General features: G+C 39.9%; 1 protein-coding gene across 3 annotated transcripts in view; it reads left to right on the forward strand.

The window, feature by feature from the left end:
* The window catches only part of DPY19L1 (dpy-19 like C-mannosyltransferase 1), a 57,644-nt gene that overhangs the window by 15,389 nt on the left and 23,999 nt on the right, over window positions 1–18,256 (forward strand). For all 3 annotated transcript variants that reach the window (XM_044454610.1, XM_044454618.1, XM_044454602.1), the window contains exons 8-14: window positions 8,540–8,597; window positions 9,865–9,956; window positions 10,789–10,888; window positions 14,904–14,981; window positions 15,695–15,781; window positions 16,795–16,854; window positions 18,076–18,156. In XM_044454610.1, the coding sequence (XP_044310545.1) occupies window positions 8,540–8,597; window positions 9,865–9,956; window positions 10,789–10,888; window positions 14,904–14,981; window positions 15,695–15,781; window positions 16,795–16,854; window positions 18,076–18,156 (556 nt within the window). The remainder of the gene's footprint in view (window positions 1–8,539; window positions 8,598–9,864; window positions 9,957–10,788; window positions 10,889–14,903; window positions 14,982–15,694; window positions 15,782–16,794; window positions 16,855–18,075; window positions 18,157–18,256) is intronic.

Raw genomic sequence — 18,256 nt, forward strand, 5'->3', positions numbered from 1 at the left:
TGCGGTACTCCATGGCAAAGCTGCCATGGCGCAGAGCCATAGTCCCCCAGCACCACCTTCTGAGACCGGCCATTGAGATAGGAGTGGAACCACTGCAAAGCAGTGCCTCCGACCCCCAATCCCACAAGCCTATCCAGAAGGATACCATGGTTGATGGTATCAAAAGCCACTGAGAGGTCCAGGAGAACCAACAGGGACGCACTCCCCCTGTCCATCTCCCTGCACAAGTCATCATACAGGGCGACCAAGGCAGATTCAGTACCGTACCCGGGTCTGAAGTCGGACTGAAATGGGTCCAGATAATCAGTTTCATCCAAGAGTGCTTGGAGTTGTCCCGCCACCACCCGCTCTAACACCTTGCCCAGAAACGGGATGTTGGCCACTGGTCTATAATTAGTGGCCATCTCTGGATCCAGTGACGCCTTCTTCAGGACCGGCTGGACTACCGCCTCCTTTAAAGGGGCAGGCACCCGACCCTCCCTCAGAGAAGCGTTAACCACTTCCAAGATCCAGGTCCCAATCCCGTGCTTGGAATTATTTATTAACCAAGATGGGCAAGGGTCCAATAGGCAAGTGGTGGGACGTACTCGTCCAAGCACCTTGTCCACATCATCGGGCCGCAATAACTGAAATTCATTCAATAATTCTGGACCAGACGGCGGCGTTGGCGTCTCCCTTAAAACCTCTGAATCAATAGTGGAATCCAGCTCGTGACGAATCTGAGCGATTTTCTCCCTGAAATGCCTGGCAAAGTCGTCACAGCGGGCCTTTGAGGGTGGAACCAGTTCTTCCTTCAGACCTGGACGAACCAGGCCTTGCACCACTCGAAAGAGCTCCACCGGACGGCATTGTGAGGAGGCAATGGAAGCGGAAAAAAATCTCTTTTTTGCCGCCCTCACCGCCACAGCATAGGCCCGATAGTGGGCTCTCAAGTGTGTTCGGTCAGATTCATCACGTGATTTCCTCCACCTACGCTCTAGCTGTCTCCCAACCTGCTTCATCGCCCTCAATTCAGGAGTATATCAAGGGGAAGAGCGGGCTCCGCCCGGTGGGAGAGGACGCTTAGGAGCGATCGTGTCTACAGCCCTGGTCATCTCCCCGTTCCACAGTTCGACCAGAGCCTCGACAGGAGCACCCGTCTTGTCAGCCCGAAACTCCCCCAGGGCCTTCAGGAATCCTTCCAGATCCATCCGGCTCCGGGGGCGGATCCACACAATCGGGTCCGCACCCTTACGGAGGGAGAAGTCGCTCTTGAGCACAAACCTCACCAGGAAGTGATCTGACTGTGACAGGGGAGTCAAGCATAAATTCCTCACTCTCAGACCACCCTCTTCCTGCCCCGTTGAGAAAACCAGGTCCAGAGTGTGTCCACGTTCATGGGTCGGGCCAGTGACATGTTGAGACAGCCCCATGGCCACCATGGAGGCCATGAAGTCCTGAGCCACCCCGGTCAGACCAGTCTCGGCATGGAGATTGAAGTCCCCCAGGACCAGCATCCTGGGGGTCCTCAGCACCAGGTCCAAGACGGTCTCCGTCAGCTCAGGCAGGGAGACTGTTGGGCAGAAGGGTGCACAGTACACCAACAGAATCCCCAATCTGTCTCGGTCCCAATCTGTCTCGGTCGCCCAACACCAAGTAGAGACACTCTAGCCCTGGTCTCGAAGGAACAGGAAGTCCCGTGAGAGAGATGGAAGCTCGGTAAACCACTCGGTAAACAAAACCATTTATTTGTTTTGTAAGCCACCCTGAGGCTTTTTGCGAATGGGGTGGCATAGAAATGTTCTAAATAAATAAGTGCTGAAAACATTTCAAATTTCTATAATGTAGTCATGCATGTTTCCAGGTTCTGTATACCGTATTTTTTGCTCTATAAGATGCACATTTCCCCCCCTCAAAAGTAAGGGGAAATGTCTGTGCATCTTATAGAGCGAATGTTTGTGTGCAGTAAGTCTGTCAGATGTGCAGCCCATGGGGAAGTGATGGGGAATGTGCCTGTGATTATGTGCCCATTTGATTCAGAATATTTTTTTCCTTGTTTTCCTCCTCTAAAAACTAGGTGCGTTTTATGGTCAGGCGCGTCTTATAGAGCGAAAAATACGGTACATCTTTTTTTTTTAGCAATTGGTATGTTAAGAACACTTGAACACTCCTTATTCAAGCCCATCCTATCCTAACATTTTTATAGGCCAAAGGCCTGTGAGTAAAAATATTTTTTTTCCCAGGAATCACATCCTTGATCACAATTAGAATTCTCACTTTACATATAAATATCAAAATAGTTGAATTTTATGTTGTACAATTTTTACCTCAGGATTCAGTCAAGAGACCTATACAAATGGACTTCCTTAGAACTGTGCAGACTACTTGTTTCAATTTGTTTTCTGGTATTTTTATCACCAAGTATATAAACTGACAATTTTTTTACATTTTGTATAGTACAGAATTGCATTTTGAAATTATTAGCTGTTTAAAAAATTATTTAGTATGTTTTAAGGTTTTCACATGCTACGCTAGAATTCCTAGAGCAATGAGTAGTTTGTAGTTACCTGGATTTAAGGATTGTACCCTGTAGACTTCAACATTTAAAATAAGCACTTTTGGAAATCTTTTACTTGCAGTTTGAGAGCGTGGAAATGTGTTTCCATGGTTTCTAAACTGCTGTCAGCTTTGATACAGGATTTTAGAGTATTGTTGGACATTTATTCTGTTGGCTAAGCATAGTGGTGATATTTGAATTTTCTAAATAAATCCTTTTTTCCTATTTCTAAACACATTTTAATGAAATGAAAATATGTCTATTGGTTGCTAGCTCTGTTGTTATTCAATTAGATGTTAATTTCTCAACTTTCCCTTAATGGTCCTTAATATGTAGAATGGGGAACACTGTTATTTTGGGGACCACGAATAACAGTGCGAAATACTGAAGAGTTGTGAATTCATTAGTTTCCACCATCCGCATTTCAGTTTAAAATTTAAAATTAAAAGCTACTTGCAAAGGAAACTTCTGAAGAAAACACCATCTATGTGCATGCTTCTTCTTAGTAGCTCTTTTGGATTATGGTTGGAGAAGACAAAATGCAGTAGTTGTGGGCCAGGAAGCATCCTTTACATACCATTCTATTATTGGCAGCAAGCCCCTGCACCATCTCCCAAGGCTGGGAGCCCTGTGGAGCAGATCCATCAGAGGGCATGAGAAGCTACTGCAGTAATACAAACCAGACACTGATCTTCCCCCTCCCTCTTTGGAACTTCATCTCCTCATATTAGTCTCCCTGGATCCCAGCCAATGTTTAGTAGATTTTCATGTATTCTCATTAGTTAAGGAAGTCAGCAAAGAACAAGCAGACTGGAATAGTAGTGCTCAGCTCAACAAAGTTTCCTGCTACACAAGGTGCTAAGTTAAGGGAATGTATTTTTTTCCATGACATCAACTAGTTGTAAAAATGTTTGCTTGTACCATTTCAGGCCACTACTGCATCTGAATTTTCAAGAATGTGACCATTGAAAAGGGGATAGCAATTACCAAGAGTTTTATCTGTTAGCATTCATATGTTGCCTTATCTGTTAAAAAGCCATCAAGGCAGTGTATAACAATTTGAAATAATTAAACCATAATGAGAAACTATTAAAACTTAAGAACATTAAACTACATATTTTAAAGGGCTAACTTGAAAAGGTGTCTTAAGGATGACAGTACAGTGGTACCTTGATTCATGAACTTAATCCATTCCATGACTCTCGTTGCGACCCAAATTGGTTGCAAACCAAGTCAGATTTCCTCATAAGGTTCAATGTAAATAAGGTTAATCCGTTCTGCACCATAACTTTATGTTATACATAAAGTATGGCATATAAAAGTTTTAAATAAATAAATAGATTTTTTTAAAACCACAAAAATATGAGCCATGTCCCTGGGGGCGGACGGGCCGAGGCAGCCTTCTCAGGGCAAGCCACCGCTGCTGAGTAGCTGCCGTGCTTCTTCCCCCCCATGGCGGGGAGAGGCGTGAGACACCCTACTCAGCCGGCCGCGGCCCTGTCCCTTGCCTCCCCTCACTTCAGCCCACGGAAAGCAACCCTTACATCCTTCCTCATGGCCCTCTCTCCTCTCTGGCCTCCTGCTCCTCCTCCTGGAGCCGGGCGAGCACCTGAGAGGGGACCTTCCTCCAGCTGAGAAGCAGGGTGGCAGCGAGGAGCCAGGAAGGCCTCGACTAAGGTGAGTGGGCCCTCATGGCTCCCCCTCGTGGTGGGTGGGGAGGTTATTGTTTGGAGCATATGTATGGGGAAGATGGCTACAATCCTGTTCATGTTCCATCGGGCGATCCTGGTCATCACCTGATGCGGAGTTCGTGAATGGAGGCAAAATTTTGCCAAAATTTCTGTTCATGACCTGATTTAGTCGTGAACAGAGGCGTTCGTGAAGTGAGGTACCCCTGTATCTTTAAGCAATTTAAATATATATTTTCATAAAAGATGTTGATTGAACGACAGTGAAGTAGGGAGTGAACCACTTGCTCTGTAGATCTTCTAATGCTTTGTTGGCATTGCTAATCAAGTATTTTACAGCTACAGATATGAGCTAGTCTGTGGAGGGAGGCTTTTGTGAGCTGTGAAAAATGCATCTCCTTTTGGTATTTAGGGTTTGTTTGTATGTATAGATAAGGGAAAATAATGGTTTGCTTGGTCAGAATGGGGGCATAAAATTGCAATCACTTTGAATTGCTTCAGCATCAACCATGGCCTATATGATTTAGCTACATGGGAGCATCGTGCTGCCATTACACTGACTGCTATATTTTCAGAGTTGGTTGAGATAATATAGTGTGAAGATTGTATTTAAAATAATGATGCAAAAATCATTGATTCAGCAGGAAGAACCATATAAAAAGGAACAAAGGGGAACTGTTCCACTTCAGAAATACATGTGTGGAAGCAATATTCTGAGCATCAGAAATAACCTAAAATGAAATCTATTCTTTTCGCATCATGGCAGTTGAAAGGTTCAATCTTGTGGATGTTTAGACAGCAAAAATACTTCTTTCTGTCTTAGCTGGTATTGGACTGTACCCTAACCCTGTCTGTGCCCTTTTCACAGTAGTTTTTGCTTAGTGTAAGCCACATTGATAATTTAATTCAGTGGCTTCTAAGTGAGTCTTTTGGCAAAAAATATCTGGAGGAATTTGTGGAATTTATTCTTTTTATTAAGTTTGAGACTATCAGTAATTATATTCATGAAAGGATTGTTCCAAAGCTAAGGATTCACCTACCATACTAGTTGGTTTAATTTCTTCTTGTTTAACTAGTTAGATGTCTAAAATAGAGGTTCAAAGATGGTAGAAATTCTGGGGTAATTAAGGGCCATTGTAATATAGGTATATGAAATGAAAATAGCTCAGTTGGCATTTATAACCTTAATGAGTTTGCTTTAAAAACATGCACTCTTACTCCACAGTATTAACACATTTAATTCTGAAATGAGCATGTTAGAGCTCTTTTTCTTTTAAACCTAGTAATCCCCTAGATGGCAGTGTTTGAAAAGCAATTGGTTAAAAGCGATTGGATACCTTTTGACATAATTGTTGATTTAAATTTAAAAATCAAGTTTTTCTCTACTGCAGATAATTTTGTTCTGAGACAGTCCTAGACTGCCAGAAAGATATTGTTTCAAAAAGAGAAAAGCTCAAAAGACTGCATATTATCAATAACTGTTATAAACTATCCAGAGGGCTTCTATTAGGCAGCACAGAAATGTAATAAATACATGTATATGTTTATGACTGTTGGCATCTTCATGTAGACAGAGGCCCACAGCTACATAAGTGTTAAATCCTGTTGAAGTCTTTAATGCACCCTTTTTTGCATTTCTTATAATAAAATACTAAATTTTTTACAGTCATACACTCCTACCTTTGTTAGAAAGGAAAACAGAATAGGAAGCATCCTGCATATAGCTTACTCAGAATAACTGCCACTAGCATATTCTATCTGAACGAAATATATGGAATTCAGACCTATGCTATACTGAATAGAATGGAATAGAATAGAAAGTAAGATTCCTTTAAACTTCTCTTAAAAACTGATAGGATGGGCAAATGGTTTAGTATGTATGAAAGACAATTAGCAAAAATGTTTAATTAGTTCCAAAATTGTAATTCAAGTATTGAATAAATGCATTAAAAAGAACAACCAATTTTTGATTAACTTTACACAGATATGGTTTCTAAGCAAGTTTAGTTTAGGAAGAACCTACAGCAAGAACAGCATTCTTATACATATAATCTCATGGGACTCTGTGGAGGGTGAAGTAAGCAAGCACAGTATTTAGCACCTTCTATGGACTAGAAGGTGGTCCATACTTTCTAAGTGGTTTTAGAAAGTATCAAATGGAGGTAAAAGCTCCACCTTTCCCTTTCTGAATCTAGTCAGACATGCTCAGCCTTCTGTCCTTTTAAGAATGAGAGTTGGAGCCTAGATGGGTTACAGTCCCTAAGAGAAATCTAGATTAGCCCAAGATCAGAACCACCAACGATCAGTTTACTGTTCTGCCCCAATCATTGAGAACCCACACAATTATCTCTTTCTTCTCAAGTTGCATTCTCTTCCCATCTACTGTGACTTCCAGAAACAGATTCAGCTTCTATAGTAACATCTCTATAGAATGCTGTCAACTATTCATTGGGTATATGTAGAGATGGGGAAATATGTTTACTTCCAGTATATATCTGTTGAAACTTAGGCTCTCTGTTCCACTGAGTAAAGGACAAGATTAAAAGTTGTAAAAAAGTTACGATAGTCTGCAAAGTTCACTTCATACAGAGTCATGCCAAAATGCATAGGCGCCTATATACACTTTGTGTTTCTTGAGCTTTGTGGGTATAAATTGCCCTAGGGAAAAATATTTTTGTCAATTAACAGTTCCTGGCCAAATCACTGGTGACAGAGATACTGATGTAAATGGCCCAATAATAAAGTAAATGAAAAGGTTGGTTTTTCTTGTCCTGAAAAAAATGTATATTTTTATCTGAAATAAAAGCCCAGGTCTTCTGTTAAATCTCGGACCTTGTTGCAAAATTAGTGAGAGGAATTGGATGTACTGATCAAAGATCTGCTCTTTTTACTGCTCCTAGATTTTCCTAGTAGACAAGTCATTTTTTAAAAGAAGTCTTGTAATTTGGGAGAAGCTTTTTGGAGGAAACTTCAACGGGTCACAGTAGGGAAGAGTGGGTAGGAAATCTATACTGCACAAATAGATGTATGCTCACTTGACTTTTGGATGCTACCCTGTGAATTTGTTTCTTGTGCTCACTGGACTTCTTTCCCACACTTGGTCTTGTCCAGGAAGTTAGCCACATGAAATCAGGTTCATGAACACTCAGGAATCTATTGGACTCCTTTGTGCTATGTACTTGAACTCCACAATGCACAAGTGGCTTTGTGGACTTGGACTCACTTCTTATAGGATGCCCTTGCAAATGCTTGTTGTGAGGTAGACTTGGAATAGAGAGAAAGTGGGCAGGAGTTTGGGCAGCTGAGTAGAAGAAATCCAGCTGACCTCCACCCCCAAACCAAATTTGTTACATATTGAAAGTGAGGTATTGTTTCTTTACTGTCCTCACTGCCCCTTATTGACACATATCAGGGCTCAAAGTCATCTCCTGATTTATTTCTTTACTTTCTGTTCTTCTTAAATAAGCCCCACCTTTACAGAGAGGAAACTACTGCTACTCTAAATCTCAACAGGTAGTGATCCAACCATGGCAAAAAGGTCCATTAAAAGTCCTCCACCCTCAGATCATTATCCCTGTGCCCAGTCGTCCCCCCCCCCCCCCCAAATCAAATCTAGTGCATGCACTGCTAAATGTATTGGGTTAATGACATGCTGGGACAGTCCCATGGTTATAACGGAGCGGCTGCAGATAGATTGCCCTCAGTATAGACATTAACATCTAGGAGTGCTTGGGGAACATCAGCATTGCAACTGAGACCACCTCTGTCAGCTCATATAGGGAGTCTGTTGAGTAGTGGGTGTGAGTGGTACACCAACAGGAATCCCTTATCTGTCCTGGCTCCAAGATGTAGAGTCTGTAAACCAGTGATCAGATGTACAGGAGCCTTAAAAGAGAGAGAGAGATTTCCTATAGACCACAGCAACCCTCATGTCTACCCTGATGCTGGACCTAGTACTTCTGTGAACATAACTGGGACACAATTCCTTCCTGTTCATCCACCTAGGTCTTGGAATTACTGTTGCAAGCTATGAATTATTGTGCCACATAAGCTGCCTCATCCACTATTACTTCGTGAATGAGAGTTGTCTTGCTTTGTACTGATGTGGCTTTTAAAATCAGAATCTTGAGATATGAGGGCTGATACAGCAATCTCATTAAAAAATCTACTGTTTTATATATATGGCATTTGGATGGTTTATGTAAACTTCTCTCTCTTATAGAGTAAACAATATTTCTATTTTGTGGATAACATTTGCAAAAGAAGTTGTTACATATAAGTATTGTAAGAGCTATTATGTTTCTTCTTCTTACAGTGGTAACATATTTGGTGGGCTACTTACAGTAGCATGCTTCTTTTTCAACCATGGTGAGGTAGGTCTCCCAGAATTTAAAATCTGTTGTTGAATATGAAATCACATCATTTGCTTTTCAAACTGATATTCTTCATAACCTTCAAGGTAAAATCTTGTGGTTTAAACATGAGATACCACCTTTAACATGGTAGATGGTGGGCATGTCCTAGGTTGTTGGTAAGTACTTCCTTTACTTACACAGCTTCTTGCATATAGAAAGTTCACATAATGTGCACCTAATTCTGTACTTATTTACTTGGAAGTAAATCCCACTAAATTTTGTGGAACTTGCTGTCAAAAACTATGGTTAGGATGTGCTGAGCAGTTTTCTATGAGCTAAAAATAAAGAACTAAAATATAGCTTGCTAACTGGTACACTAAAAATATAACTGTTAATCAGTTTTGTCATTCTGTTCTTGACTAATTTAAGCAAATGGGACCTTCAAGAAAATTTCAGTGCAGTGTATTTCTATTCAGGATCCTTTTCTAGAATATTCTGTTTACATTTCTTTCCCCATATGGATTCTTTCCCCCACCCTAATAATCACCCAGCATTCATGCTAACTTACTGAACTGTTTTGGAGTGACCTTATATTTTTGTACTGTTCCAAGTCTTAAGGTTATTCCAAGCCTAGAAATACCCGTTGTGCTTGGATAGTGCATTTGTTTTGATTTTTGAAACTCACCGTTAGAAATAAACTAAAAGAGAAAGAAACTTTCCACACATTATGTAAGTGTAAAGCATTGGGTTTGGGGACTAAGTGCTAAGTATTTCCTTCTTGAAAACTAAAACAACCCGTTATGGACTTTTTCAGTTAGATAATTCTGTAAAGCGGAATTTGAGTTGGTTTGGACATGAAACAATTCCTAGACATTATCTGGAGGGCCATATGGTGATTTGGATTTCCAGCTCTGAATTCAGAAGTAATGTTCCAAACTTGAAGCTGGGGCTTGGATCTCCAGTTCCCTGCCCCTCACTGCCAACAGAGAAAGAAGCACACTGGCTATTTCTGAGGTCAGAAAAGTAACCTCAGAGAGAGGTGCAAGGGAAGGTAGGGAAGGAGATTGGAGTGTCCAGAATATAAGAAATATTAATGTATTTAGTGTATTTATTCTTCCAATGTTTTCTTTATTCTTAGAGTCTTTGAATATATGTATTGTTGGTGGATCTATCCATAATTTTAATATTGCTATCATTAATTTTACTTGCAAATTCATTGCTTGGAATAAGAAGAAAAATTGAAGAATTGGAACATAGAGTAAATAAACACAATTCTTATTTTCAGAGTACTCGTGTGATGTGGACTCCCCCTCTTCGTGAAAGCTTCTCATATCCTTTCCTTGTGATTCAGATGTTATTACTAAGCTACATTCTAAGGTAGTTTCTGTTTCTTTCAGTAGTTAAATATGAGGAATTAAAACATGTACTCCCACAAGGAATTGATTTATATCTTATGCAGAACATGTTATTACTAGTGTTGTGTCAAATACTTTCTTTTTAGCTGTAACTTCTCTTAGATCTGTATTGCAACCATCCAGAATATCTGCCTGTTCCAATACTGCATGCAGCCCATAGTTCTTTTTAGTAATCTTCTTTTCTCTATTCATATACATTTAGTTAATATTTGATTGACTTGGTTAGGGAAAGGAGAATGGCTCACAGTAACGAAAGCAAAGAAATGGTGTTGGGGGAAGTTGGAAGGTTATGAGGGCATGTGGAAGCCTGAGATTTGCTTCCTGTCATGATGTTGAGAACATAGTATCTGACCAGGGTTGGCTCAAAATGGCATTTGTGACTTCAGGTGTGGAGTTGGAAGGGGCCAAGAAGACCACTGAGTCCAACCCCCTGTTGTTGCAGGTCACCAATTTAGACCATCCTACTCAATGTTGCCACAGTATTTTTTATTACTAGCAATATTACACTCATAAGACATTTTCATACTTTTCCTTTGTACAGCTAAACTTTATGGTTCCTTGGTTTACATATCTTTTCAATAAATAAATGTCTAATTTCTAGTTCATTTTTGATATTATGTGTTAGTGATGATCCACATCATTATCAGGGCTTATCTAGTCCTTCTAAAACTGTTCTTTTATAGCAATAACAATTTTGATTGAAAAGTCAAGACAGTTGATTTCATTCTTTTCTGCTCTTTGCATTAAAATGACTATTCATAACTTGCTATTCTTTTTTTCTTTCCCCCCCCAAGGACTCAGAAGGTTAATAGAAGAAGCCTGATTGCACTATCTGTTTCTAATGTTTTTTTCATGCTTCCATGGCAGTTTGCTCAGTTTGTCCTTCTAACTCAGGTAAGATAAGTTTAACATATCTGAGTAAAATTATAATCTTCCATTTATATTTATATCCCATTTTTAAAAACCGTTTGAAGTAGTGCATTGCAATGCAGAATGAATATATGAATATGTAGTGTTGTGCATGCATGCATCCTGTCAAAATTCAGGGGTGCTCATGCAGGACTGTGCAGGTTGTGCTGATAATTCAGATTCTGATTCTGAATATGGGAATGTTTTTGAAACAGCACAGACTCCTACTGTGGTTCAAGGTCCTGAGACCCAATGGGAGGAAATAGTGGGGGAGATTAGTATAAGAACAAGGCAGGGAGACTAGTCAACTCAGCTGTGGGAACATTGGGGAATTGCAGTCTGAGGAAGGAGACTTTGGGAAGTCTGTCTAATGGAGAACCCATCCCCTAAAGAAATAGACCCAATCATTTGCCCAGTTTGGAGGGAAGCCTAGTTTGGAGTGCCCATTTTTATAGCATGTCTCCTCGGGGGTGAGACATAGAACAGCTTCTGCAGAGACCGTTGGGAAATGAATGGTAGAAGGGGTTCAACGCTTCACTATGTATATGCTCAGAGACTCTTAACTTACAGTGAAGATCATTAAGCAAAGAAACAGTGATGAGACTGTTTAGAGGGAGAAACATGGATTATAGATACAGTAAAACCTTGGTTTGCAAGCATAATTCATTCTGGAAACATTCTTGTAATCCAAAGCACTTGTATATCAAAGCGAATTTCCTCATAATAAATAATGGAAACTCAGATGATTTTTTCTACAACCTACAAATATTCATATAAAACTGTCTACAATACTGTAATATAATGCAAAATAATAAAGAAAATACAAAATATAAAGAAAAATAAAGCAAATTAACCTGCACTTATCTTTGAAAACCTTCGTGGCTGGTTTGAGGGAAACGAGAGAGGAGGGTTATTGTGTAGGACAACTTTCAGTATCACTATCAGAATCACTGCTATCTATTGGCTGAATGGAATCTTTTTCTTTTCATGCAACTTCAACAAGGAACCTATCCAATGACACTTGCTTTTGCCTCCTTTTGAGGATTTCGCAGAAATGTGACATTGCATCTTTAAACAGATTCATCGCTCGCCCTGCTACAGCCTTATTTGGATGGTACTTTTCTATAAAATTTGCACTGTTTCCCACATTTTACACATCTCCTTAATCTCATTTGAAGTGAGGGATTCCTCCGGCTTTTTCTCCTCCTCCTCCTCTGTAGATGAGATCTTCTCCATAACCTCTTGCATCTGCTTTACCTTTCAGTAGCTCCCTCTTGGGGGTGGGGCAGGGGGGATACTGAAAGGTAAAGCAGATGCAAGAGTCTAACCTTGTAGTACAACACACCATGTACTTCTCCCACACAAGCCTTGAAGTCCACAGTTAAGACCTGACATGATTTTTAAACAGATCTTCACAACAAAGCACCAAATATACACCAAATCATTGGAACAATTAAATAGAACCTGATTTAACTTAGTCAATGTCAGTGTACAGCACTAAACAACCTAAGACTAATAAAAACAACCCCTTTGTCTTCAGAATGAGCGTATGCCTTGCAGGAACCAACAAGGAAATGCTGTCACCTTAAATCTGCTTCCAGCGCATTCCTATGCATGTTTAGCCAGGAAAACAGTTCTGTAATTCCCAGCATACCCTCCCTTCTGGAGGACCGCAGCGAGTGAGAGAGAAGAACCATTGGCTCAGTTGTGATCATGTGATGTTTGGCACAGCGAGGGAGGGAGGGAGGGAGAAAGCAAGAGCGCCATAGGCTCAGTTGTGATCATGTGACATTCAGCATCGCACGCTATCGCACGTATTGCAAGATAAAACGCTCGTTTTATCAAGTTAAAATTATTAGAAATGTTGCTTGTCTTACGGAACACTCACACAACAAGTTACTTGCAATAATCCAAGGTTTTACTGTATATTCCTTTTGGTGAAAGCAGCATGTCCAGTGGTTTGATTCTCTAGTTCACTCCATAGGCAGCCTAGGATGGTTCGTGGATACTACATTTGTATACTTGAGCTCATAATGTATTCTGTAGTGTTTTATTTATTTATTTAAAACATTTTTATGCCACTCCCATCGCAACAAAGCCTCTGGGCAGCTCACAACAAAAACAAAATACATAAATATAACAATTATACAAGTAAAAATATTAAAACCCGGTGCATCTCGGCTTAAAAGATATAAAATCCTATAAATACAAATAAATTAACAATTAAAATGAGTTTTAAATAAAAAGGTCTTAGCCTGGCACCGAAAAACGACGGCACCAGGCGGACCTCTCTGGGGAGCACATTCCATAGATGGGGCGCCCCCTCAGAGAAAACCCTCCTAATATTCACAGAGGGTTCCCGGAGAAGGGCATCTGTTGCTGATCTCAAGGGGCGGGAGGGCATATATGTACGCAAGCGTTCCTTTAGATACCCAGGTCCCAAGCCGTTGAGGGCTTTATAGGTCATAACCAACACCTTGAATTGGGCCCAGACTTCAATCGGGAGCCAGTGGAGCTGATGGAGAACTGGGGTTATATGAGAACAACGCCCAGTCCCCGTCAGCAGCCTGGCAGCTCTATTCTGCACCAACTGAAGTATCCGGACCGTCTTCAAGAGTAGCCCCACGTAGAGCGCGTTACAGAAATCTAATTGGGAGGTTACCAATGCGTGTGTCACTGTTGCCAGGCAGTCGTTTTCCAGGAAGGGATGCAGCTGATGGATCAGCCGAAGCTGAAGGAAGGCGCTCCTCGCCACCGCCGTCACCTGAGCTTCTAGAGCAGGGGTCTCAAACTCGCAGTCTGCAGGCCAGTTGCCGGGATGGGCGGGGCACAGGGGAGGGGCCCTGTGGCCTTCAAAGCACCGGTGGCGCCCGGGCCCACCACCACTGCGGTGGTGGAATACTTGATGCAGCCCAGCCTCACCCAGACTCTACTTCCAGCGGCCCCCAGGTAAGTTGAGTTTGAGACCCCTGTTCTAGAGACAGCTCAGGGTCGAGGAGCACTCCTAATCTGTGAACCCTGTCCCTCAGAGGGAGTGCAACCCCATTTAGGACAAGGCCCAAGTCCCCCATCCTGAGGCCCGAACCACCTACCAACAGGACCTCCGTCTTGTCTGGATTGAGCTTCAGTTTATGTTGGATAATCAGAATTTATAGTAGGAAGAATCAAGAGAACCATGTTTCCATGCTCCCCTATTTACATGTTAGGAAGAATAATGTAAAAGAAAGGCTGCTGAACATTTGTAGGCCTTCCTCATGATCCCTCTTTTTATGTGGGGTTCTAAATCACAAATAAATAGATGTCCCTACTCTTCCCTACTCTATTCTCTTCAATGTGGAGAAGCATGACTGGCAGGTGCAACCCCACACTTCCCAGAAAAAAATGTTTTTCTTCAGAATCTAAGCCCCAAAACTCCTCAGTCCAAACATCTGAGCTTGCTTTATAGTTGTGGTTTGCATAGCTTCAAGCCATGCTAATCCAAAATTTAAGGCTTGCAACTAGCAGTGAACCCCTCTGTTTATTCAAAATCAAGTATTGTCTTGCTCCCTTAGCTTAATGCACTAGTCAGTATTAGAAGTGTATGAAAATAACAGCCCCAAAGCTGTTCACTGTTTATAACTAGATTGATGAATAGAAGATGTTTTTGAGCTATCAAATGACTATTTTTGTATTGACTCTTAGAAGGCATGATGCACTTATTTTTCATATTAGTGGCTGCTTTCTTCAGATTAATTGTGATTCAGCTGCCAGGATTCACTTGCTGTTTCAGTTGACATATGAAGTAAAATATTCATTTCTTTTTTCTAGCTACTGATTCCTGTACAGGGCATATTTGAAATTGCCTTCCATTTGCAGAGCAGTTTGCCAGGTGGCTTACAGGCTTTTGCACAAAAACAAGTTGGAAGCTGTCCTCATAGAACAAATTGCACCATAGTATGAAAGCTGGCTAATATTCTTTTGGGCTGAGTGTATTTTCAGTTACTTTATTTTTGAATTGCAGGTGGCAACGGTTTTTGGTTTATATATATTAGGATTCATTGATTCATCTAAACTACAGAAGATACTTTTTGCGCATATGGTAATACCTAATCTTGTTTAACATTTTGAGTTAAAACTAATTTCTGGAATTTATGTGTTTTTGCTTGTTTATGTAGTATAGATATCTTGCCTTTTCTCCTTTCAAGGAACTCATGGCAACTCTCTTCCTCTCAACCTTACCCTCACAGCAACAAGGCTGGGCTGAGAGTCTTTGACTGACCATGTACTTACCATCCAGTTGGAAGGGAAGAGAACTTCAAAGCCCTGCACACTACTTTTTAGAAAATTAATTGGCCACAGTCAAGTATTATTGGATTGCTTTTTCCCACACAAAAAATTAATAAACAGGCATTTTAAAAGTGTTAAAAGCCCATTCAAACTCACTAGATATGTCTATGGAGACATGAATTGTGTCACCAACAGTGAACAGTTTCTACTCAGTAATGTGGGCCATTAAATTCGGTGAAGTTTAGTGCCAGGTAGGTAGGTACTATATTGCAACCTACGCTTGCCGCATGAAATACAATATTTTGTATTGTATTTATACAAAATACAATATTATTTTATTTTGTATATTCTGAGGGATTCTTTTGGAAACTAGGAAGCTAAATTATTGGTGATAATCAGTATTTGCCAATGAAATAGAGCTGTGCCAAGATAGTACCTTTAAATTTAAAAAAGTAAAACTCATTGATTTCACAGACAGTCATGTCCATTGCTTTCAAATATGACTATATGTTTATATCCCTTTAGGCATCACTTGCAGTATGTTTTGTCCTTATGTTTGGAAACTCTATGTTGCTGACATCCTATTATGCTGCCTCTTTGGTAGTTAGTTGGGTAAGTTAGTAATGGAGTATTCTACAATATTTGCCTTTCCATACTGGATTATTGCAATAATTCACATGTTATTTAAACAAAATGATTTTTAAAAGATCTTTTAAAATACTTTTTAAAAGCCTGGTGCTATGTTTGGAGAAGGGATGAAACAAGGAAAGTTTTCTATTTCAAAAATAAGATTTATTATTTGAGTGAATGAATAGAGCTCGCTGTGAGCATGCCCATTTATAGAATAAATGTTGGGCACCTGATGGGTCTTTATGGCATGATAGTGCAACTGATGGGGAAGAACTTGTATTTTTAGAAGCATTTCAGTATGTATCAGAAAAGATTTTCTGTATTAACTGCATAAACTAGAGGCAGTTTTCAGACTTACTAACAGTTTTGTGCATGCTTAATTTTAGTACCTTCTGAATTGATAAAAGATACAGATTTCTTTATTCAGTGAAAAAATAATTAGTGTAATTATAAATGTTTCATTACTGGTTGTCTGAACTAAAGGCAGAATTAAGTAATGGATCTTGAAGAAGATACATTAATAGAATGGTGTTATAGAATGTTTTAAATGTCTATGTTGCCCTAATTAATGGTTGGTAATGTGTAGCCTAGAAAAAATACCTATGTTTTATATCTATTTTGTCCCATGGCTGTTGCTTTTACACAAATTCATAAAAGTGGCTCTCTGTTGGGTAGAGTATGTGATATGTGACTAGTGAAAGGTGGAGTATGTGATGTATAAGTAGATGGCAGCAATGTACAATACAATTTTGCATGTCTGACTGCAGAATGGTTCAGTTTCTAAATGCTGAAACTGCAGCTGTACACAGGTATCTGCACATATATTATGCAATAAATCTATACATTTGGCTGACATTAACTACATACAATGCTGACTCCAGGCATCTCCTGCCTTCATTTTCATTTATTTATATTGATTGTTTCATCCTCTGGAATACAATTTGGAGAAATATTGCTGAAGTAGTAGTATTAATAGAACAATTCCGTTATTTTAGGGTATTCTTGAAATGGGTCCTAAATACCTGAAAGTGCGTGGAAAAAGTGTTCCTCTGTGGGTAAGGACTGACATTGTTATAAATATTGCATGGTGTGGTAGTATGAATATCACCCTGATAATCTGTAGACAGTAGAAATAAAATGATAAGGCTGATAGACACCTTTTCAATAAATCCTAACATTTAAATCTCCCCCCCCAAAAAAAAAATAAAAAATCATCCTAAGACATCTGTCCATTTTAATAGTTATAAGTCTTTTTTCCCCTCTTCTGCCATTTTGGAACTCTGAAACATAAATGAAAAATGTTTCACTTGCTGACTTGTTTGCTTGTTTAAATTACTTTTTTAGTAATTTAAACTTATTCTTACACAGTTTTAAAGATTGCATTAGTGCTGTGTTTTTTCAATTTAATTGTAAGTTACTATTAGGGTTTGTCCAGCTACAATCCTATGCCCACTTCAATAGGAGTACGTCCCACTGAACCCAGTGGCACTTGCTTTTGACTAGATATGTATAGGATTGCGTTTCTTGAGGATACAAAATATAAATGCAATGCATGAAATGTTACAGACTGAATCCAGACATAACATAGAAGCAAAGCAAGCCCTCTGGCTTGCATGTTGCCTACTCAAATATGCTTGATCCTCTAGGCACTGTCTAATCTAACATTTGTGTTGTCCTTAACCTCCTCTCTTTTCTAAGTCTGGCAACTTTGCAGCTGAGCTTGGTGCCTATGCAGTGATGGTGAGGTGCACGCTGAAGAAAAAAATGGGCTAGGTTGCTTCCTTTCCCTCCATCCCTTGAAGTGGGTTTGTGGGTTATGTACACACTTGCTTCTCCCCCCCCCCCCCATCCTTCTCTGTATGCTTGAAAGCATGAATACACAGTAGTTGACTTACCTGCTTTCATGAGGGAATCAGGAGTTTTGATTCCTTTTAGTACTGCAGTTATGAAAATGTTTAGGGTTAATGAAATAGTTTCATGAATAAAATACATATTCAGATCAAGACATTCAGGTCAGTATTGCAGTAGAATCAAACTCTGCCTTCTCTCATTCCTGTTACTGGGTTTTCTAGCCTCCAGCAATAGGAATTGGAGGGGAGGGAGCTTAGCCATCAAATACAGGTCTTCCCCTCAATTCATCCATCATAACAATGGCCATTTTCCATAGTTACAATAGTAAGATCAAATGTTAATTATATTTTGTGTAAGCCTGTAAAACCTTATTTTTGTCTTGAATGCTTGTTTTACTGCTTCACCTAACAATGTGTGTTTTACAGGCCATTGAAGGATTTTCTTGTCTTTTTGGGACAATTACTTTGAAATCTTTAATGTGTATAATATTTGGAATATCGGATGATGTAAGTAGAAACGTAATACTATCAAGGTCATTGTTAGTCATATATTAATCTATTCAAATGATCTCAAAAAAACATGAAAGTATAAGATTGGTCAAATCAA

The sequence above is a fragment of the Varanus komodoensis genome, unplaced genomic scaffold (genome assembly GCF_004798865.1).
Source record: "Varanus komodoensis strain SLA01 unplaced genomic scaffold, ASM479886v1 scaffold10, whole genome shotgun sequence".
Classification (NCBI taxonomy): domain Eukaryota; kingdom Metazoa; phylum Chordata; class Lepidosauria; order Squamata; family Varanidae; genus Varanus; species Varanus komodoensis.